This window comes from Hemitrygon akajei, chromosome 6 (genome assembly GCF_048418815.1).
Source record: "Hemitrygon akajei chromosome 6, sHemAka1.3, whole genome shotgun sequence".
NCBI classification, from domain to species: domain Eukaryota; kingdom Metazoa; phylum Chordata; class Chondrichthyes; order Myliobatiformes; family Dasyatidae; genus Hemitrygon; species Hemitrygon akajei.
In genome coordinates this window covers 110103581-110128764 of record NC_133129.1, presented here as the reverse complement: position 1 = coordinate 110128764, position 25184 = coordinate 110103581, and the positions used below count along the sequence as shown (strand labels likewise).

Genomic DNA, 25184 nt, shown 5'->3' with positions numbered 1-25184 from the left:
GTAGCTTGATTTCCAATTACCAGGCAGTTGCTGTCACTGCTTTCCACCATTTTGTTAATGATCAAATGTGTGGCGTTTAAGGAAATGCTGTTCCATGGTGCAAAATTGTTCAGAGGAATCTACACATTCTGTACGTTGCCCGACTACACACACTCACACAAATCACATTGCCTTATTCTGACTTACACCATCTCCAATCAGACTGTGGACACAGATAGTTATGTGGTTTATTAAAATGGCTTACAATTTGCTTAAACGCCTACTGTCACCCGTAGTTCCTCAAATAATATTCACACCTCCAGAAACATTTTCCAAATATCCGATCAATGAAGCTGTTTTATTAATGCTAATATGTTGTTTTTAATGTCAGCCAGACTGATTCTCTCTACTTTGTTTCCAGGTCAGGCGATTGTGTCATCTGCAGGGAAATCAGGCCTCTGCGATTTCACTCTCTGTACTGTGGATTGTGAAATTATGAAGTATTCCGGAAGATGTGAAAGCACGACCACCACTCCAGAACCTACAACATCCTCAGTAGTAACTGTAACGCCAAAAACAACAGGAACAACGACCTGTCGCTGTCACGCAGATGGACGGAAAATGGCACCTGGTAAGATTATTAGTAACAATTGTGCAGTGACACTCACAATTGTATGAAGTGATTTAACAGCAATATTTCCCTTTGCCATTTGTTCTGTATGAGTGGATGAATAAACTTGTGACGGTGATGGTCCATCCCTAAGCTTTAATATAATTTAATCCCAGTGGAATTTTATTTTATTGTTTTACCGCTATGTGTGTGTAGTAGATTCTGGAATAAATTTAAAAATGCAACGTAGAAGAGTATGCAACATGGATTGATGTTTCGGGCCATGATGATGTCCAAATCAAGTAAATCAACAGCAGCAATATCGTACCGCAGTGCACTCAAGTCAACATTGTACCATTTTCTGCATATTCAGTGCTTGTCTCAAAACCTTTCAAACAACTCTATTTTCATTGACTGCTCTGACATCATGGAAGTGAAAACAAGTGCCCACACTCTCTCAGTAAATGCACTCACTCTATACTGCTCGTCTCAATAGATCCCCACACACCTGAAATGCTTGATTCTTTTCTTAGAGGTTTGGAACTTGCAGAACAGATGTCCTCTGTATACTCTGTCTGTTGTATTCTTGAATCAACTCCCTCCTCAGCTTCTCAGACGACACATAAAGCTCGTCGAGATTTTCCAGGGCACCACACAAATGCATCGTATGTTTAGACACATTCATCTGATGGAACATGTCCGTAATCAACAAAACACTGTCATAAACCTGCTTTTCGTGCCTGCCTGCCTTCAGTTTCTTTCTATCAGTGGGTAACAGAATTGGATGCATGACTTCAAACCTCTTGCTTCATCTTGAACACATGATTCCAATTGCTGACTTCAAATTGCTCTGGATAAGATGGCAGATTTCATGTTCTGTTCAACAGTGACATGGCACCACAATGTGCTGCCAACACAAGTAATATTGATTGTATTACTTGCCACCTCTAACATGTCATTAAACACAGCACGTAAACATTAAAATAAACTGAGTCCTGACAAAGGGTCTTGGCCCAAAACGTCGACTGCGCTTCTCCCTATAGATGCTGCCTAGCCTGCTGTGTTCCACCAGCATTTTGTGTGCATTGTTATTAAAATAAACTCTTTGCTCCTAAACGAAATACTCCTCAGAAATTAGTATAGTCAGTATCTTACACAACAACACACAATCAAACGAATATCTTTGCCTTGTTGTGACTTCCGCCATCTGAATATAGACTGTACACTGAGATATTTGACTGATATCATAAAATTGCACTCCATCTACAGAAGCTCCTAGTGTGGCTAATTCTTTGTGAGATGATATTCACTGCTCCAAAACCATTTTCTAACGTTTCCAATGAATGAAACTGCTTTGTCAATACAGGACATTTTGTTTTTAATGTTATATTGCATTCAGATTAAGACAGAGAGATTTTCTTTACTTTGCCTCCAGGTCAGGCGATTGTGACGTCTGCAGGGAAATCCGGCCTCTGCAACTTCACTCTCTGTACTGTGGATTGTAAACTTATGAAGTATACAGGAATATGTGAAAGTACAACCACCACTCCAGAACCGACACCATCTACAGTAGTAACTGTAACACCAAAAACAACAGGAACAACAACTTGTAGCTGTCACGCAGATGGACGGAAAATGGCACCTGGTGAGATTATTTGTAACAATTGCGCTGTGACACTCAAATTAATGAAATGATTTAACAGCGATCATTTTTCCTTTCAATGATTGCTTGAAATGCACGATGAATGAGATTGCGCAGATGATGGTCCAATCCAGCATTTTAATGTCTTTGAATCATAGTGGTGACTTACCTGAATATTTTACAATAATGTGCATTAAGTATCCCCAGTATTCATTAAAAGAAAGAATGAAGAAGTGTTTGCAATATGGAGAGATGTTTTCGATATCAGTGATGGTCCAAACAAGTTTAATCGGTGACCATCCTAGCTATATCGTATCTCAGTGTGCACAATGTCACATTCTTTCATTTTTTCCATGTCCTTGCTGGTCTCAAATTCTTCGTACCACGTCTATTTCTCACATCTACCATCTTGAATCTGAATAAGAGACCACCACACTCTGCCTGTACATGCCCTCACACTGTACAACTCCTTTGAAAGGATACACACTCACCTGAAATGCCTGACCTCTGCTCTGAGAGATTTGGAAATTATAGAGAAGGTATCCACTGTATTCTCTGTCTGTGACTTTCTCAACATAATAGCCTTCAATCAACTCAGTCCTCTTCCTCTTTGACACCTGATAAAACATCACAGGTTTAGACAATTACTTCTCCTAGTACGTGTCAATGGTCAAGTCAGCTCCATGGTAAAGCCTCTGTACTAACTCTGCGCAGCCTTTACTTCCTTTAAAAGCTGTTTGACACAATTGGATGCAGTACCACAGTACATTTGCTTCAATTTGAACCCACCTTTTCTAGGGTAGAAAAGTTACTGTGGGTGAAATGTCAGATTTCACGTGATGTTTGAAAGATACTTCACTTAACCATGTAGCTTGATTTCCCATTGCCAGGCATTGACTGTCACTTTGTTCTTTACTTTGCCTCCAGGTCAGGCGATTGTGACGTCTGCAGGGAAATCAGGCCTCTGCAACTTCACTTTCTGTAGTTTGGATTGTGAAATTATGAAGTATACCGGAAGATGCGAAAGCACGACCCCCACTGCAGAACCCACAACATCTACAGTCGTAACCACCACTCCAGAACCCACAACATCTACAGTGGTAACTGTAACTCCAAAAGCAACAGGAACAACAACCTGTAGCTGTAATGCAGATGGACTTAAAATGGCACCTGGTAAGATTATGCGTCATCATGGCACGGTGTCTAACAAATTCCATGAAGTGCGTTGTCAGTAATGTCTCCTGTTAAAATGTTTGGATGGTAGAATAAATCAGATGGTGAAGTTGATGGTAAATTCAGAAGTTTTGACAAAATTGAATCGCAGTGAAAATTAATTCATTACCTTTTTGACGATGTGATTGAAGGGGTCTGATCGTATTAATTAATAGTTCAAATACAAACATAAGGCACAGGCATAGTTATTTTGAACACAGATGAATTGAAAAATTAGTTAAACAAAGTTCTAAATTTAATTAACCTGGAACCTGATGCACCATCAATAACTCTCTCTGAGACGTGAAGGCGAGATATCGGCTTTTATTGACTGGAAGAAAGAACAAGCAGTAGTTGACCACCATACGACATCCTGGAGACTGAAGGCTGGGCTCAGGCCTCAATCGCCTTTATCCCGGGGTCTGTGGGAGGAGCCACGGTCAATGGGAGGTGCCACAGGAGCAGTCAGCAGGGGGCATGTCCAGACAGGTATATGTAGTTCACCACAGAACCACAGCATGCACAACTCAATTTTCTTCCATTTCCTCACTGTTTGTGGCTCGTACCGGATCCTTTGAAACACCTCTGTTGTATTTGACACCTCTAACATCATGGAAGTGAAAAACGGGCTGCCACACTCTCGTTGTAGCTGCGCACCCTAAACAGCTCCTCCAAATGCATCCCCACAAACCTGCAATGCTTGATTCATGTTCTTAGAGATTTGGAAGTTGCAAAGAAGATACCCTGTGTATCCTCTGACTATGAAACACTTTACATCGTAGTCTTGAATCAGCTCACTACTCAACTTTTGAGATTTCCAATGAAGCAGCTACAGATAAATGCAACACAGTTATAGCCAAGATCTTCTCATGGTACATGGCCATAATCGACAAAACTCTGCCACAGACTTTCTTTGCATTCTTTAGCAGCTTTTGCTTTCTTTCAATAAATGGGTAACAGATTAGGATCCATTATTTAAATACACTTGTTTCGAAAAGTAGACGTGCATCCAATTGCTGTCTTCAGATTGCTGTGAATGAGATGGCAGATTTCACTTTGGCTTCAAAATTGGCATGGCATCACGATGTAGACCATGTTACCGATACCAGGACTATTGATTGTCAGTGTCATGCGGCCTGTCATTGAAGATAGCACTTAAGGCATTAAATTAAACGCTTTGCCATTGAGCAAATTATTTCTCAGAAATGTATGTAATCATTATCTCACCCAACAACACACAATCAAATGAATAACTTTGCCTGGTTGTGTCTTCCACCATCTCAATACAGACTGTACATTGAGATGGTTGAGTGGTACGATATAATTGCACTCCATCTGCAGAAGCTCCTAGTGTGGCTAATTCTTTGTGAGATGATATTCACTGCTCCAAAACCATTTTATAACGTTTCCACTGAATGAAACTGCTTTGTCAATACAGGACATTTTGTTTTTAATGTTATATTGCATTCAGATTAAGACAGAGAGATTTTCTTTACTTTGCCTCCAGGTCAGGCGATTGTGACGTCTGCAGGGAAATCAGACCTCTGCAACTTCACTCTCTGTACTGTGGATTGTAAAATTATGAAGTATACAGGAATATGTGAAAGTACGACCACCACTCCAGAAACCACACCATCCATAGTAGTAACTGTAACGCCAAAAACAACAGGAACAACAACTTGTAGCTGTCACGCAGATGGACGGAAAATGGCACCTGGTGAGATTATTTGTAACAATTGCGCTGTGACACACAAATTCAATGAAGTGATTTAACAGCAATAATTTTTCCTTCTAATGATGATTGCTTGAAATGCACGATGAATGAGATTGCGCAGATGATGGTCCAATCCAGCATTTTAATGTCATTGAATCATAGTGGAGACTTAACTCAATATTTTACAATAATGTGCATTAAGTTATCCCCAATACTCATTAAAAGAAAGAATGAAGAAGTGTTTGCAATATGGAGAGATGTTTTCGTCAACAGTGATGGTCCAAACAAGTTCAATTGGTGACCATCCTAGCAATATCGTATCTCAGTGTGCACAACGTCACATTCTTGCATTTTCCCCATGTCCTTGCTGGTCTCGAATTCTTAGTACTACTTCTATTTCTCACTTCTACCATCTTGAATCTGAATAAGAGACCACCACACTCTGCCTGTACATGACCTCACACTGTACAACTCCTTTGAAAGGATACACACTCACCTGAAATGCCTGTCCTCTGCTCTGAGAGATTTGGAAATTATAGAGAAGGTATCCACTGTATTCTCTGTCTGTGACTTTCTCAACATAATAGCCTTCAATCAACTCAGTCCTCTTCCTCTTAGACACCTGATAAAACATCTCAGGTTTAGACAATTTCTTCTCCAAGTACGTGTCAATGGTCAAGTCAGCTCCGTGGTAAAGCCTCTGTACTAACTCAGCACAGCCTTATTTCTTTAAAAGCTGTTTGACACAATTGGATGCAGTACATCAGTACATTTGCTTCAATTTTAACCCACACTTTCTAGGGTAGAAAAGTTACTGTGGGTGAAATGTCAGATTTCACGTGATGTTTGAAAGAACCTTCACTTAACCATGTAGCTTGATTTCCAATTACCAGGCAGTTGCTGTCACTGCTTTCCACCATTTTGTTAATGATCAAATGTGTGGCGTTTAAGGAAATGCTATTCCATGGTGCAAAATTGTTCAGAGGAATCTACACATTCTGTACGTTGCCCGACTACACACACTCACACAAATCACATCGCCTTATTCTGACTTACACCATCTCCAATCAGACTGTGGACAGAGATAGTTATGTGGTTTATTAAAATGGCTTACAATTTGCTTAAACGCCTACTGTCACCCGTAGTTCCTCAAATAATATTCACACCTCCAGAAACATTTTCCAAATATCCGATCAATGAAGCTGTTTTATTAATGCTAATATGTTGTTTTTAATGTCAGCCAGACTGATTCTCTCTACTTTGTTTCCAGGTCAGGCGATTGTGTCATCTGCAGGGAAATCAGGCCTCTGCGATTTCACTCTCTGTACTGTGGATTGTGAAATTATGAAGTATTCCGGAAGATGTGAAAGCACGACCACCACTCCAGAACCTACAACATCCTCAGTAGTAACTGTAACGCCAAAAACAACAGGAACAACGACCTGTCGCTGTCACGCAGATGGACGGAAAATGGCACCTGGTAAGATTATTAGTAACAATTGTGCAGTGACACTCACAATTGTATGAAGTGATTTAACAGCAATATTTCCCTTTGCCATTTGTTCTGTATGAGTGGATGAATAAACTTGTGACGGTGATGGTCCATCCCTAAGCTTTAATATAATTTAATCCCAGTGGAATTTTATTTTATTGTTTTACCGCTATGTGTGTGTAGTAGATTCTGGAATAAATTTAAAAATGCAACGTAGAAGAGTATGCAACATGGATTGATGTTTCGGGCCATGATGATGTCCAAATCAAGTAAATCAACAGCAGCAATATCGTACCACAGTGCACTCAAGTCAACATTGTACCATTTTCTGCATATTCAGTGCTTGTCTCAAAACCTTTCAAACAACTCTATTTTCATTGACTGCTCTGACATCATGGAAGTGAAAACAAGTGCCCACACTCTCTCAGTAAATGCACTCACTCTATACTGCTCGTCTCAATAGATCCCCACACACCTGAAATGCTTGATTCTTTTCTTAGAGGTTTGGAACTTGCAGAACAGATGTCCTCTGTATACTCTGTCTGTTGTATTCTTGAATCAACTCCCTCCTCAGCTTCTCAGACGACACATAAAGCTCGTCGAGATTTTCCAGGGCACCACACAAATGCATCGTATGTTTAGACACATTCATCTGATGGAACATGTCCGTAATCAACAAAACACTGTCATAAACCTGCTTTTCGTGCCTGCCTGCCTTCAGTTTCTTTCTATCAGTGGGTAACAGAATTGGATGCATGACTTCAAACCTCTTGCTTCATCTTGAACACATGATTCCAATTGCTGACTTCAAATTGCTCTGGATAAGATGGCAGATTTCATGTTCTGTTCAACAGTGACATGGCACCACAATGTGCTGCCAACACAAGTAATATTGATTGTATTACTTGCCACCTCTAACATGTCATTAAACTCAGCACGTAAACATTAAAATAAACTGAGTCCTGACAAAGGGTCTTGGCCCAAAACGTCGACTGCGCTTCTCCCTATAGATGCTGCCTAGCCTGCTGTGTTCCACCAGCATTTTGTGTGCATTGTTATTAAAATAAACTCTTTGCTCCTAAACGAAATACTCCTCAGAAATTAGTATAGTCAGTATCTTACACAACAACACACAATCAAACGAATATCTTTGCCTTGTTGTGACTTCCGCCATCTGAATATAGACTGTACACTGAGATATTTGACTGATATCATAAAATTGCACTCCATCTACAGAAGCTCCTAGTGTGGCTAATTCTTTGTGAGATGATATTCACTGCTCCAAAACCATTTTCTAACGTTTCCAATGAATGAAACTGCTTTGTCAATACAGGACATTTTGTTTTTAATGTTATATTGCATTCAGATTAAGACAGAGAGATTTTCTTTACTTTGCCTCCAGGTCAGGCGATTGTGACGTCTGCAGGGAAATCAGGCCTCTGCAACTTCACTCTCTGTACTGTGGATTGTAAACTTATGAAGTATACAGGAATATGTGAAAGTACAACCACCACTCCAGAACCGACACCATCTACAGTAGTAACTGTAACACCAAAAACAACAGGAACAACAACTTGTAGCTGTCACGCAGATGGACGGAAAATGGCACCTGGTGAGATTATTTGTAACAATTGCGCTGTGACACTCAAATTAATGAAATGATTTAACAGCGATCATTTTTCCTTTCAATGATTGCTTGAAATGCACGATGAATGAGATTGCGCAGATGATGGTCCAATCCAGCATTTTAATGTCTTTGAATCATAGTGGTGACTTACCTGAATATTTTACAATAATGTGCATTAAGTATCCCCAGTATTCATTAAAAGAAAGAATGAAGAAGTGTTTGCAATATGGAGAGATGTTTTCGATATCAGTGATGGTCCAAACAAGTTTAATCGGTGACCATCCTAGCTATATCGTATCTCAGTGTGCACAATGTCACATTCTTTCATTTTTTCCATGTCCTTGCTGGTCTCAAATTCTTCGTACCACGTCTATTTCTCACATCTACCATCTTGAATCTGAATAAGAGACCACCACACTCTGCCTGTACATGCCCTCACACTGTACAACTCCTTTGAAAGGATACACACTCACCTGAAATGCCTGACCTCTGCTCTGAGAGATTTGGAAATTATAGAGAAGGTATCCACTGTATTCTCTGTCTGTGACTTTCTCAACATAATAGCCTTCAATCAACTCAGTCCTCTTCCTCTTAGACAGCTGATAAAACATCACAGGTTTAGACAATTACTTCTCCTAGTACGTGTCAATGGTCAAGTCAGCTCCATGGTAAAGCCTCTGTACTAACTCTGCGCAGCCTTTACTTCCTTTAAAAGCTGTTTGACACAATTGGATGCAGTACCACAGTACACTTGCTTCAATTTGAACCCACCTTTTCTAGGGTAGAAAAGTTACTGTGGGTGAAATGTCAGATTTCACGTGATGTTTGAAAGATACTTCACTTAACCATGTAGCTTGATTTCCCATTGCCAGGCATTGACTGTCACTTTGTTCTTTACTTTGCCTCCAGGTCAGGCGATTGTGACGTCTGCAGGGAAATCAGGCCTCTGCAACTTCACTTTCTGTAGTTTGGATTGTGAAATTATGAAGTATACCGGAAGATGCGAAAGCACGACCCCCACTGCAGAACCCACAACATCTACAGTCGTAACCACCACTCCAGAACCCACAACATCTACAGTGGTAACTGTAACTCCAAAAGCAACAGGAACAACAACCTGTAGCTGTAATGCAGATGGACTTAAAATGGCACCTGGTAAGATTATGCGTCATCATGGCACGGTGTCTAACAAATTCCATGAAGTGCGTTGTCAGTAATGTCTCCTGTTAAAATGTTTGGATGGTAGAATAAATCAGATGGTGAAGTTGATGGTAAATTCAGAAGTTTTGACAAAATTGAATCGCAGTGAAAATTAATTCATTACCTTTTTGACGATGTGATTGAAGGGGTCTGATCGTATTAATTAATAGTTCAAATACAAACGTAAGGCACAGGCATAGTTATTTTGAACACAGATGAATTGAAAAATTAGTTAAACAAAGTTCTAAATTTAATTAACCTGGAACCTGATGCACCATCAATAACTCTCTCTGAGACGTGAAGGCGAGATATCGGCTTTTATTGACTGGAAGAAAGAACAAGAAGTAGTTGACCACCATACGACATCCTGGAGACTGAAGGCTGGGCTCAGGCCTCAATCGCCTTTATACCGGGGTTTGTGGGAGGAGCCACGTTCAATGGGAGGGGCCACAGGAGCAGTCAGCAGGGGGCGTGTCCAGACAGGTATATGTAGTTCACCACAGAACCACAGCATGCACAACTCAATTTTCTTCCATTTCCTCAATGTTTGTGGCTCGTACCGGATCCTTTGAAACACCTCTGTTGTATTTGACACCTCTAACATCATGGAAGTGAAAAACGGGCTGCCACACTCTCGTTGTAGCAGCGCACCCTAAACAGCTCCTCCAAATGCATCCCCACACACCTGCAATGCTTGATTCATGTTCTTAGAGATTTGGAAGTTGCAAAGAAGATATCCTGTGTATCCTCTGACTATGAAACACTTTACATCGTAGTCTTGAATCAGCTCACTACTCAACTTTTGAGATTTCCAATGAAGCAGCTACAGATAAATGCAACACAGTTATAGCCAAGATCTTCCCATGGTACATGGCCATAATCGACAAAACTCTGCCACAGACTTTCTTTGCATTCTTTAGCAGCTTTTGCTTTCTTTCAATAAATGGGTAACAGATTAGGATCCATTATTTAAATACACTTGTTTCGAAAAGTAGACGTGCATCCAATTGCTGTCTTCAGATTGCTGTGAATGAGATGGCAGATTTCGCTTTGGCTTCAAAATTGGCATGGCATCACGATGTAGACCATGTTACCGATACCAGGACTATTGATTGTCAGTGTCATGCGGCCTGTCATTGAAGATAGCACTTAAGGCATTAAATTAAACGCTTTGCCATTGAGCAAATTATTTCTCAGAAATGTATGTAATCATTATCTCACCCAACAACACACAATCAAATGAATAACTTTGCCTGGTTGTGTCTTCCACCATCTCAATACAGACTGTACATTGAGATGGTTGAGTGGTACGATATAATTGCACTCCATCTGCAGAAGCTCCTAGTGTGGCTAATTCTTTGTGAGATGATATTCACTGCTCCAAAACCATTTTATAACGTTTCCACTGAATGAAACTGCTTTGTCAATACAGGACATTTTGTTTTTAATGTTATATTGCATTCAGATTAAGACAGAGAGATTTTCTTTACTTTGCCTCCAGGTCAGGCGATTGTGACGTCTGCAGGGAAATCAGACCTCTGCAACTTCACTCTCTGTACTGTGGATTGTAAAATTATGAAGTATACAGGAATATGTGAAAGTACGACCACCACTCCAGAAACCACACCATCCATAGTAGTAACTGTAACGCCAAAAACAACAGGAACAACAACTTGTAGCTGTCACGCAGATGGACGGAAAATGGCACCTGGTGAGATTATTTGTAACAATTGCGCTGTGACACACAAATTCAATGAAGTGATTTAACAGCAATAATTTTTCCTTCTAATGATTGCTTGAAATGCACGATGAATGAGATTGCGCAGATGATGGTCCAATCCAGCATTTTAATGTCATTGAATCATAGTGGAGACTTAACTCAATATTTTACAATAATGTGCATTAAGTTATCCCCAGTACTCATTAAAAGAAAGAATGAAGAAGTGTTTGCAATATGGAGAGATGTTTTCGTCAACAGTGATGGTCCAAACAAGTTCAATTGGTGACCATCCTAGCAATATCGTATCTCAGTGTGCACAACGTCACATTCTTGCATTTTCCCCATGTCCTTGCTGGTCTCGAATTCTTAGTACTACTTCTATTTCTCACTTCTACCATCTTGAATCTGAATAAGAGACCACCACACTCTGCCTGTACATGCCCTCACACTGTACAACTCCTTTGAAAGGATACACACTCACCTGAAATGCCTGACCTCTGCTCTGAGAGATTTGGAAATTATATAGAAGGTATCCACTGTATTCTCTGTCTGTGACTTTCTCAACATAATAGCCTTCAATCAACTCAGTCCTCTTCCTCTTAGACACCTGATAAAACATCTCAGGTTTAGACAATTTCTTCTCCAAGTACGTGTCAATGGTCAAGTCAGCTCAATGGTAAAGCCTCTGTACTAACTCAGCACAGCCTTATTTCTTTAAAAGCTGTTTGACACAATTGGATGCAGTACCTCAGTACATTTGCTTCAATTTCCAACCACCCTTTCTAGGGTAGAAAAGTTACTGTGGGTGAAATGACTGATTTCGCATGATGTTTGAAAGAAAACTTACTTAACCATGTAGCTTGATGTCCCATTGCCAGGCATTGACTGTCACTGCTTTCCACCATTTTGTTAATGATCAAATGTGTGGCGTTTAAGGAAACGCTGTTCCATGCAGCAAAATTGTTCCGAGGAATCTACACATTCTGTACGTTGCCAGACTACACACACTCACCCAAATCACATTGCCTTATTCTGTCTTAAACCATCTCCAATCAGACTGTGGACAGAGATAGTTACGTGGTTTATTAATATGGCTTACTATTTGCTACAACTCCTATTGTCACCAGTAGTTCCTCAAATAATATTCACACCTCCGGAAACATTTTCCAAATTTCTGATCAATGAAGCAGTTTTATTAATGCTAATATGTTATCTTTAATGTCACCCAGACTGATTCTCTTTATTTTGTTTCCAGGTCAGGCGATTGTGACATCTGCAGTGAAATCAGGCCTCTGCAACTTCACTCTGTGTACTGTGGATTGTGAAATTATGAAGTATTCCGGAAGATGTGAAAGTACGACCACCACTCCAGAACCTACAACATCCTCAGTAGTAACTGTAACGCCAAAAACAACAGGAACAACAACCTGTAGCTGTCACTCAGATGGACGGAAAATGGCACCTGGTAAGATTATTAGTAACAATTGTGCAGTGAACTCACAATTGCATGAAATGATTTAACAGCAATATTTCCCTTTGCAATTTGTTCTGCATGACTGGATGAATAAACTTGTGGCGGTGATGGTCCATCCGTAAGATTTAATATAAATTAATCCTAGTGGAATTTTATTTTATTGTTTTACCGCTGTGTGTGTGTAGTAGATTCTGGAATAAATTTTAAAATGGAACGTAGAAGAGTATGCAACATGGATTGATGTTTCGGGCAATGATGATGTCCAAATCAAGTAAATCAACAGCAGCAATATCGTGCCTCAGTGCACTCAACTCAACATTGTACCATTTTCTGCATATTCAGTGCTTGTCTCGAATACTTTCAAACACCTCTATTTTCTTTGACTCCTCTGACATCATGGAAGTGAAAACAAGCCCCCACACTCTCTCAGTAAATGCACTCACTCTATACCGCTCCTCTCAATAGATCCCCACACACCTGAGATGCTTGATTCTTTTCTTAGAGGTTTGCAACCTGCAGAACGGATGTCCTCGGTATACTCTGTCTGTTGTAATCTACATCACATTCTTCAATCAACTCCCTCCTCAGCTTCTCAGACGACACATAAAGCTCCTCGAGATTTTCCAGGGCACCACATAAATGCATTGTATGTTTAGCCACATTCATCTGATGGAACATATCCGTAATCAACAAAACACTGTCATAAACCTGGTTTTCGTGCCTGCCTGCCTTCAGTTTCTTTCTATCAGTGGGTAACAGAATTGGATGCATGACTTCAATTCTCTTGCTTCATCTTGAACACATCATTCCAATTGCTGACTTCAAATTGCTGTGGATAAGATGGCAGATTTCATGTTCTGTTCAACAGTGACATGACACCACAATGTGCTGCCAACACAAGTAATATTAATTGTATTACTTGCCACCTCTAACATGTCATTAAACATAGCACGTAAACATTGAAATAACCTGAGTCCTGACGAAGGGTCTTGGGCCCGAAACGTCGACTGCGCTTCTCCCTATAGATGCTGTTTAGCCTGCTGTGTTCCACCAGCATTTTGTGTGCATTGTTATTAAAATAAACTCTTTGCTCCTAAACGAAATACTCCTCAGAAATGAGTATAGTCAGTATCTTACACAACAACACACAATCAAACGAATATCTTTGCCTTGTTGTGACTTCCGCCTTCTCAATACAGACTGTACACTGAGATATTTGACTGATATCATAAAATTGCACTCCATCTCCAGAAGCTCCTAGTGTGGCTAATTCTTTGTGAGATGATATTCACTGCTCCAAAACCATTTTCTAATGTTTCCACTGAATGAAACTGCTTTGTCAATACAGGACATTTTGTTTTTAATGTTATATTGCATTCAGATTAAGACAGAGAGATTTTCTTTACTTTGCCTCCAGGTCAGGCGATTGTGACGTCTGCAGGGAAATCAGACCTCTGCAACTTCACTCTCTGTACTGTGGATTGTCAAATTATGAAGTATACAGGAATATGTGAAAGTACAACCACCAGTCCAGAACCGACACCATCTACAGTAGTAACTGTAACACCAAAAACAACAGGAACAACAACTTGTAGCTGTCACGCAGATGGACGGAAAATGGCACCTGGTGAGATTATTTGTAACAATTGCGCTGTGACACTCAAATTCAATGAAGTGATTTAACAGCAATAATTTTTCCTTTCAATGATTGCTTGAAATGCACGATGAATGAGATTGCGCAGATGATGGTCCAATCCAGCATTTTAATATCATTGAATCATAGTGGAGACATACCTCAATATTTTACAATAATGTGCATTAAGTTATCCCCAGTATTCATTAAAAGAAAGAATGAAGAAGTGTTTGCAATATGGAGAGATGTTTTCGATATCAGTGATGGTCCAAACAAGTTCAATTGGTGACCATCCTAGCAATATCGTATCTCAGTGTGCACAACGTCACATTCTTTCATTTTCTCCATGTCCCTGCTGGTCTCGAATTCTTCGTACCACGTCTATTTGTCACTTCTACCATCTTGAATCTGAATAAGAGACCACCACACTCTGCCTGTACATGCCCTCACTCTATACAACTCTTTTGAAAGGATACAAACTCACCTGAAATGCCTGACCTCTGCTCTGAGAGATTTGGAACTTATAGAGAAGGTATTTACTGTATTCTCTGACCGTGACTTTCTCAACATAACAGCCTTCAATCAACTCCGTCCTCTTCCTCTTAGACACCTGATAAAACATCACAGGTTTAGACAATTTCTTCTCCAAGTACGTGTCAATGGTCAAGACAGTTCCATGGTAAAGCCTCTGTACTAACTCTGCGCAGCCTTTACTTTCTTTAAAAGATGTTTGACACAATTGGATGCAGTACCTCAGTACATTTGCTTCAATTTCCAACCACCCTTTCTAGGGTAGAAAAGTTACTGTGGGTGAAATGACAGATTTCACATGATGTTTGAAAGAAACTTTACTTAACCATGTAGCTTGATTTCCCATTGCCAGGCATTGACTGTCACTGCTTTCCACCATTTTGTTAATGATCAAATGTGTGGCGTTTAAGGAAACGCTGTTCCATGCAGCAAAATTGTTCCGAGGAATCTACACATTCTGTATGTTGCCAGACTACACACACTCACCCAAATCACATTGCCTTATCCTGACTTACACCATCTCCAATCAGACTGTGGACACAGATAGTTATGTGGTTTATTAAAATGGCTTACTATTTGCTACAACTCCTATTGTCACCAGTAGTTCCTCAAATAATATTCACACCTCCAGAAACATTTTCCAAATTTCTGATCAATGAAGCAGTTTTATTAATGCTAATATGTTGTCTTTAATGTCACCCAGACTGATTCTCTTCATTTTGTTTCCAGGTCAGGCGATTGTGTCATCTGCAGGGAAATCAGGCCTCTGCGATTTCACTCTCTGTACTGTGGATTGTGAAATTATGAAGTATTCCGGAAGATGTGAAAGTACGACCACCACTCCAGAACCTACAACATCCTCAGTAGTAACTGTAACTCCAAAAACAACAGGAACAACAACCTGTAGCTGTCACTCAGATGGACGGAAAATGGCACCTGGTAAGATTATTAGTAACAATTGTGCAGTGAACTCACAATTGCATGAAGTGATTTAACAGCAATGTTTCCCTTTGCCATTTGTTCTGCATGAGTGGATGAATAAACTTGTGAAGGTGATGGTCCATCCCTAAGATTTAATATAATTTAATCCCAGTGGAATTTTATTTTATTGTTTTACCGCTATGTGTGTGTAATAGATTCTGGAATAAATTTAAAAATGGAACGTAGAAGAGTATGCAACATGGATTGATGTTTCGGGCAATGATGATGTCCAAATCAAGTAAATCAACAGCAGCAAAATCGTACCGCAGTGCACTCAAGTCAACATTGTACCATTTTCTGCATATTCAGTGCTTGTTTCAAATCCTTTCAAACACCTCTATTTTATTTGACTCCTCTGACATCATGGAAGTGAAAACAAGCCCCCACACTCTCTCAGTAAATGCACTCACTCTATACCGCTCCTCTCAATAGATCCCCACACACCTGAAATGCTTGATACTTTTCTTAGAGTTTTGCAATTTGCAGAACAGATGTCCTCTGTATACTCTGTCTGTTGTAATCTACATCATTTTCTTGAATCAACTCCCTCCTCAGCTTCTCAGATGACACATAAAGCTCCTTGAGATCTTCCAGGGCACCAGACAAATGCATTGTATGTTTAGCCAAATTCATCTGATGGAACATGTCCGTAATCAACAAAACGCTGTCATAAACCTGCTTTTCGTGCTTGACTGCCTTCAGTTTCTTTCTATCAGTGGGTAACAGAATTGGATGCATGACTTCAATGCTATTGCTTCATCATGAACATGTCATTCCAATTGCTGATGACAAATTTCGCTGGATAAGATGGCAGATTTCATGTTCTGTTCAACAGTAACATGACATCACAATGTGCTGCCAACACAAGTAATATTGATTGTATTATTTGCCACCTCTAACATGTCGTTAAACACAGCACGTAAACATTAAAATAAATTCTTTGCTCTTGAGCAAAATACTCCTCAGAAATGAGTATAATCAGTAATTTACACAACAACACACATTCAAACGAATACCTTTGCCTTGTTGTGACTTCCGCCATCTGAATACAGACTGTACACTGAGATATTTGACTGATATCATATAATTGCTCTCCATCTACAGATGCTCCTAGTGTGGCTAATTCTTTGTGAGATGATATTCACTGCTCCAAAACCATTTTCTATCCTTTCCACTGAATGAAACTGCTTTGTCAATGCAGGACATTTTGTTTTTAATGTTATATTGCATTCAGATTAAGACAAAGAGATTTTCTTTACTTTGTCTCCAGGTCAGGCGATTGTGACGTCTGCAGGGAAATCAGGCCTCTGCAACTTCACTTTCTGTAATTTGGATTGTGAAATTATGAAGTATACAGGAAAATGCGAAAGTACAACCACCACTCCAGAACCCACAACATCTACAGTAGTAACCACCACTCCAGAACCCACAACATCTACAGTGGTAACTGTAACTCCAAAAACAACAGGAACAACAACCTGTAGCTGTAATACAGATGGACTTATAATGGCACCTGGTAAGATTATGCGTCATCATGGCACGGTGTCTAATAAATTCCATGAAGTGCGTTGTCAGTAATGTCTCCTGTTAAAATTTTTGGATGATAGAATAAATCAGATGGTGAAGTTAATGGTAAATTCAGAAGTTTTGACAAAATTGAATCGCAGTTAAAATTAATTCATTACCTTTTTTGACAAAGTGATTGAAGGGGTCTGATCGTATTAATTAATAGTTCAAATACAAACGTAAGGCACAGGCATAGTATTTTGAAAACAGATGAATTGAAAAATTAGTTACACAAAGTTCTAAATTTAATATATCTCTATCTATACCTAGATAGAGTTGACGTAAATAGGCTGTTTCCATTGAGAGTAGGGGAGATTCAAACGAGAGGACATGATTCGAGAGTTAGGGGGCAAAAGTTTAAGGGAAACACGAGGGGGTATTTCTTTACTCAGAGAGTGATAGCTGTGGGGAATGAGCTTCCTGTAGAAGTAGTAGAGGCCAGTTCAGTTGTGTCATTTAAGGTAAAATTGGATAGGTATATGGACAGAAAAAGAGTGGAGGGTTATGGGCTGAGTGCGGGTAGGTGGGACTAGGTGAGATTAAGAGTTCGGCACAGACTAGGGGGGCCGACATGGCCTGTTTCCGTGCTGTGATTGTTATATGATTATAAGCACAGCATTCACAACTCAATTTTCTTGCATTTCCTCAATATTCGTGGCTCGTACCGGATCCTTTGAAACACCTCTGTCGTATTTGACACCTCTAACATAATGGAAGTGAAGAACAGGCTGTCACACGCTCGTTGTAGCTGCGCACCCTAAACAGCTCCTCTGAATGCATCCCCACACTCCTGAAATGCTTGATTCATGTTCTTAGAGATTTGGAAGTTGCAAAGAAGATATCCTGTGTATCCTCTGACAATAGAACGCTTTACATCATAGCCTTGAATCAGCGCACTACTCAGCCTTTGAGATTTCGAATAAAGCAGCTACAGATAAATGCAACACAGTTTTAGCCAAGTTCTTCTCATGGTACATGGCCATAATTGACAAAACTCTGCAAAAGACTTACTTTGCATTCTTTACCAGCCTTTGGTTTCTTTCAATAAATGGGTAACAGATTTGGATCCATTATTTAAGTACACTTGTTTCGACAAGTAGACGTGCGTCCAATTGCTGTCTTCAGATTGCTGTGAATGAGATGGCAGATTTCACGTTGTCTTCAAAATTGGCATGGCATCACGATGTAGACCATGTTACCGATACCAGGACTATTGATTGTCAGTGTCATGCGGCCTGTCATTGAAAATAGCACTTAAGGCATTAAATTAAACTCTTTGCCATTGAGCAAATTACTTCTCAGAAATGTATGTAATCAGTATCTCACCCAACAACACACAATCAAATGCATAACTTTGCCTGGTTGTGACTTCTACCATCTCAATACAGACTGTACATTGAGATATTTGAGTGGTACCATATAATTGCACGCCATCTGCAGAAGCTTAGTCCAGAAATTCCTAGTGTGGCTAATGCTTTGTGAACCGACATTCTCACCACCAGAACCCTTTTCGATCGTTTCCACTGAGTGAAGATATTTTATCAATGCAGGACATTTTGTTTTTAATGTTATTTTGAATCAAAATAAACACAGTGATTTTCTTCACATTGTCTCCAGGTCAGGCAATTGTGACGTCTGCAGGGAAATCAGACCTCTGCAACTTCACTCTCTGTACTGTGGATTGTCAAATTATGAAGTATACAGGAATATGTGAAAGTACAACCTCCACTCCAGAACCGACACCATCTACAGTAGTAACTGTAACACCAAAAACAACAGGAACAACAACTTGTAGCTGTCACGCAGATGGGCGGAAAATGGCACCTGGTGAGATTATTTGTAACAATTGCGCTGTGACACTCAAATTCAATGAAGTGATTTAACAGCAATAATTTTTCCTTCTAATGATTGCTTGAAATGCACGATGAATGAGATTGCGCAGATGATGGTCCAATCCAGCATTTTAACGTCATTGAATCACAGTGGAGACTTACCTGAATATTTTACAATAATGTGCATTAAGTTATCCCCAGTATTCATTAAAAGAAAGAATGAAGAAGTGTTTGCAATATGGAGAGATGTTTTCGTCAACAGTGATGGTCCAAACAAGTTCAATTGGTGACCATCCTAGCAATATCGTATCTCAGTGTGCACAACGTCACATTCTTGCATTTTCCCCATGTCCTTGCTGGTCTCGAATTCTTAGTACTACTTCTATTTCTCACTTCTACCATCTTGAATCTGATTAAGAGACCACCACACTCTGCCTGTACATGCCCTCACCCTATACAACTCCTTTCAAAGGATACACACTCGCCTGAAATGCCTGACCTCTGCTCTGAGAGATTTGAAACTTATAGAGAAGGTATCCACTGTATTCTCTGTCTGTGACTTTCTCAACATAATAGCCTTCAATCAACTCAGTCCTCTTCCTCTTAGACACCTGATAAAACATCACAGCTTTAGACAAATACTTCTCCTAGTACGTGTCAATGGTCAAGACAGCTCCTTGGTAAAGCCTCTGTACTATCTCTGCACAGCCTTTACTTTCTTTAAAAGATGTTTGACACAATTGGATGCAGTACCTCAGTACATTTGCTTCAATTTCAACCCACCCTTTCTAAGGTAGAAAAGTTACTGTGGGTGAAATGCCAAATTTCACATGATGTTTGAAAGTAACATCACTTAACCATATAGCTTGATTTCCCAATACCAGGCATTGGCTGTCAGTGCTTTATTAAAGATCAAATGTGTGGTGTGCCAAGTGGAAATGCTATTCCATTTAGCAAAATATTTCAGAAGAATCCACAGATTCTGTACGTTGGCAGACTACACACACTCACACAAACAACTTTGCCATATTCTGACTTACACCATCTCCAATCAGACTGTGGACATAGATAGTTATGTGGTTTATTAAAATGGCTTACTATTTGCTGAAACTCCTACTGTCACCAGTAGTTCCTCAAATAATATTCACACCTCCAGAAACATTTTCCAAATTTCTGATCACTGAAGCTGATTTATTAATGCAGAATATGTTGTTTTTAATGTCACTCAGATTGATTTTCTTTACTTTGTCTCCAGGTCAGGCGATTGTGACATCTGCAGGGAAATCAGGCCTCTGCGATTTCACTCTCTGTACTGTGGATTGTGAAATTATGAAGTATTCCGGAAGATGTGAAAGCACGACCACCACTCCAGAACCTACAACATCCTCAGTAGTAACTGTAACGCCAAAAACAACAGGAACAACAACCTGTCGCTGTCACGCAGATGGACGGAAAATGGCACCTGGTAAGATTATTAGTAACAATTGTGCAGTGACACTCACAATTGCATGAAGTGATTTAACAGCAATTTTTCCCTTTGTCATTTGTTCTGCATGAGTCGATGAATAAACTTGTGAAGGTGATTGTCCAGTCCAAACTTTTAATATATTTGAATCACAATGAAAATTTATTTCATTGTTTTCTAACTGTGTGTGTTATGTAGATTCCGGAATCCATTAAAAAATGTTACATAGAAGAATCTGCAATGTGGATTGATGTTTCGGCCATGGTGATTCCCAAACAATTTAGATTAGTGATCAACAGAAGAAATATCGTACCTCAGTGTGCTCAACTCAACATTGGACCATTTCCTGCATATTCAGTGCTGGTCTCAAATCTTTTGAAACAACTCTATTATATTTGCTTCCTCTAACATCATGGATGTGAACACAGGCCCCCACACTCTCTCAGTAAATGCACTCACTCTATACCACTCCTCTGAATAGATCCCCACATGCCTGAAATGCTTGATTCTTTTCTTAGAGGTTTGGAACTTGCAGAAGAGATGGCCACTGTATACTCTGTCTGTTTCACTCTGTACAGCATAGTCTTGAACCAACTCGCTCCACAGCTTCTCACACAACATATAAAGCTCCTCATAATTTGCCACGTCATCGGATAAATGCAACGTAGGTTTAGCCAAATTCACTTCATGGAACATGTCCGTAATCAACAAAACATTGTCATAAACCTGCTTTGCACACCTGCACAGCCTTCAATTTCTTTCTATCAGTGGGTAACAGAATTGGATGCATACCTGGAATATTGATTTGTCGGTGCTTTGCAGCCTGTAATTGAATAAAGTACTTGCGGCATTAAAGTCAACTATTTGCTATTGAGTAAAATACTCCTCAGAAATGTGTGTCATCAGTTTCTCACCGAAGAACACAACACCAAATGAATACCTTTGCCTCGTAGTGACTTCCAGCATCTCAATACAGTCTGTACAATGAGTTGAGTGGTACCATATAATTGCACTCCATCTGTAGAAGCTTTGTCCAGACACTCCCAGTGAGGTGAATCATTTCTGAAATGATATTCACGCCTCCAGAACCATTTTCCATAGTATCCACTGAATGAAGCTGTTTTATTAGTTCATTCATTGAATGAAGCTGTTTTGTTTTTAATGCTGTATTGAATCGAGATAAGCATAGAGTGATTTTCTTTACTTTGCCTCCAGGTCAGGCGATTGTGACGTCTGCAGGGAAATCAGGCCTCTGCAACTTCACTTTCTGTAGTTTGGATTGTAAAATTATGAAGTATACCGGAAGATGCGAAAGTACGACCACCACTCCAGAACCCACAACATCTACAGTAGTAACCACCACTCCAGAACCCACAACATCTACAGTGGTAACTGTAACTCCAAAAGCAACAGGAACAACAACCTGTAGCTGTCACACAGATGGACGAAAAATGGCACCTGGTGAGATTATTAGTAACAATTCTGCTGTGACACTCAAAATTGCATGAATTATTTAACAGCAATTTTTCCCTTTGACATTTGTTTTGAATGAGATGATGAATAAACTTGTGAAGGTGATGGTCCATCCCTAACCTTTAATATAATTGAATCACAGTGGAAATTTATTTCATTGTTTTACAGCTATGTATGTAAAATAGATTCAGGAATCCATTAAACAATGTAACATAGAAGAATATGCAATGTGGATTAATGTTTCGGGCCATGATGATTCCCAAAGAAGTTAAATTAGTGATCAAGAGAAGCATTATCGTATCCCAGTGTGCTCAACTCCACATTGTACCATTTTCTACATATTCAGTGCTGGTCTCAAATCCTTTGAAACAACTCTATTTTCTTTGCCATCTCTGAGATCATGGAAGTGAGAACAGGCCCCACACTCTCTCAGTAAATGCTCGCACTCTATACAGCTCCTCTGAATGGATCCCCACACACCTGAAATGCTTGATTCTTTTAGAGATTTGGAACTTGCTATCTAATATATACTTTGTCTATTGCATTCTTTATATCATAGTCTTGAATGCATTCCCATCTCAGTTTTTGAGACAAGATATAAAACACTTCAAAATTTTCCAGATCACCAGATAAATGTAACACAGGTTTAGCCCAATTCATCTCTGGAACATGTATGTAATCTTCAAAAAAAGCACTGTAATCAACCTGCTTTGCACGCCTCCCTGCCTTCAGTTTCTTTCTATCAGTGGGTGGCAGGATTGGATGCATGACTTCAATATTCTTGCTTCATCGTGAACACAAGATTCCAACTGCTGACTTCAAATTGCTGTGGATGAGATGGAAGATTTCATGTTCTGTTCGACAGTGACATGACATGATGATGTAGACCAGGGGCCGGCAACCTTTTTGCCTCTTTGGGCCGGATCGCATATTAAGCAGTGGATGGTGAGCCAGATATATGCCATAAAATGGATCATTCCCATATTTCAAGTTTTTTTTGGCATTTATCTGGCCCACCGTTGGCTCAATATGTATTGCCTCAAATTAATGAATAACGCATGCTAGAAATTCATTTGTGCTTAAGGTTGCCTACCCCTGATGTAGATAGTGTTGCCAATACCAGGAATATTGATTGTCAGTACCCTGCAGCCTGTCATTGAATATAGCACTTCGGGCATGAAGTAAACTCTTTGCTATTGAGCAAAATACTCCTCAGAAATGTGTGTAATCAGTATCTCACCCAACAACACACAATCAAATGAATAACTTTGCCTCGTTGTGACTTCCACCATCTCAATACAGACTGTATACTGAGATAGTTGAGTGGTACCACATAATTTCACTCCATCTGAAGAAGCTTTGTCCAGAAACTCCTAGTGTGGCTAATTGTTTCCACTGAATGAAGCTGTTTTATCAATTCAGGATATTTTGTTTTTAATGTTATACTGCATCGAAATAAACACAGTGATTTTCTTTACTTTGTCTCCAGGTCAGGCAATTGTGACGTCTGCAGGGAAATCAGGCCTCTGCAACTTCACTCTCTGTACTGTGGATTGTGAAATTATGAAGTATTCCGGAAGATGTGAAAGCACGACCACCACTCCAGAACCTACAACATCTACAGTAGTATCTGTAACTCCAAAAACAACAGGAACAACAACCTGTAGCTGTCACGCAGATGGACGACAACTGTCACCTGGTAAGTATAGCATTTAGATAGATAGATACATTATTCATCCCCATGGGGAAATTCAACTTTTTTTCCAATGTCCCATACACTTGTTGTAGCAAAACTAATTACATACATAATTACAATAGGGCTGCTGCATTCACTATTCAATGAGCGGTTTGAGTGTAATGTTAACAATGATTGAATGGAATAAATGAATCAGATTGTGAAATCCAAATTCTGAACATAATTGGGTTCAGTGAAAGTTTATTTAATTGTTTGTTTAAACACTTCAAGTTAATTTGTTTCAAAGTCTTTATTGATCCAACTTGACTGAATGCACCTCTTCAGATACTGGATGGTTTGACAAAACCCTCAAAAGCAGCATCACATTATAAGGTTGACCAACAACACTCAGCTGACAATACCAGTAGCATTAATTTGCAGTGCCTTGCAGATAATTACTTAACACTGCTTTTGGATTGAAAAGTCTTGTCCATATTCCTTCAGGACAAATTTCCATCTCTTCCTAATTATGTATCTTTAATTGTGAACCTTCCATGCTTTCACAAGTCTACCATTTATTGCATATTTCAGTGATTGCATTGCATTCAGTGGACGGTGCATGTCTGAAGGCAGAGTGATAGTCGGGTGTACCTCGGTGACTTCTTCATTTTCTCTGGTGTTTTCAATTGCATCTCAAACCACAGACAACTGTAAGATTTCTTCACAGAGTTATGTGCAAATCATTTATGAGTTGTTTAAAATGGTGTATGATTTTTCTGGCAGTATCTTCAAGTTGTCTCAATCCTCTTTATTCAATTGTTGTAAATCAAGCAGCTTCCTCAAAATAGATAAGGGCTTTTGAATTTATTTTACTTTTAGTTGCACACAAGCATTTGTTTCTTATTTTGAATCCAGGTCAGGCAACTGTGACGTCTGCAGGTAAACCAGACCTCTGTAACTATTTTCTATGTACTGAGAATTGTAAACTTCTGAAGGAAACTGGAAGATGTGAAGTTACCACATCACAGATCCCCACACACAACACCACCACAATTACTACAGTGTTTCCAATGACTTCCAGCACAACACCTAGCCTCTGGGATTGCTGCATGTACCATGGCCGAGTATTGACTCCTGGTAAGTCTTCTCCCCATTTGCCTCTCTCCTAGTTGTTGATACATCAGTGGTTGTTGTATTGGTCTCATTATCCAGCTCAAAACTCAACGAATGGAGTGGAATTATGTCATCATTGACTCCAAGATACACTCATTGAAAAGTACCAATACTTTTAAAACAGTGGAATAAACAGGAAAACCAGGGATGATGCATAATGTCAGTTCCCCATCAATGCACCAAGA

General features: G+C 39.6%; 1 protein-coding gene and 1 long non-coding RNA gene across 2 annotated transcripts in view; both read left to right on the top strand.

Moving 5' to 3' along the window:
* The window catches only part of LOC140729829 (uncharacterized), a 239444-nt gene that overhangs the window by 143969 nt on the left and 70291 nt on the right, over positions 1-25184 (top strand). Inside the window, exons 67-77 of the mRNA XM_073050042.1 lie at positions 401-610; positions 2025-2234; positions 3159-3404; positions 4951-5160; positions 6428-6637; positions 8052-8261; positions 9186-9431; positions 14088-14297; positions 21894-22139; positions 23641-23850; positions 24742-24963. Of these exons, the coding sequence (XP_072906143.1) occupies positions 401-610; positions 2025-2234; positions 3159-3404; positions 4951-5160; positions 6428-6637; positions 8052-8261; positions 9186-9431; positions 14088-14297; positions 21894-22139; positions 23641-23850; positions 24742-24963 (2430 nt within the window). The remainder of the gene's footprint in view (positions 1-400; positions 611-2024; positions 2235-3158; positions 3405-4950; positions 5161-6427; positions 6638-8051; positions 8262-9185; positions 9432-14087; positions 14298-21893; positions 22140-23640; positions 23851-24741; positions 24964-25184) is intronic.
* Positions 15566-20677, top strand: LOC140729382 (uncharacterized). Its single transcript, XR_012099316.1, has 4 exons — positions 15566-15773; positions 17086-17331; positions 18999-19208; positions 20469-20677. It is a non-coding gene; the product is annotated as an uncharacterized lncRNA (long non-coding RNA).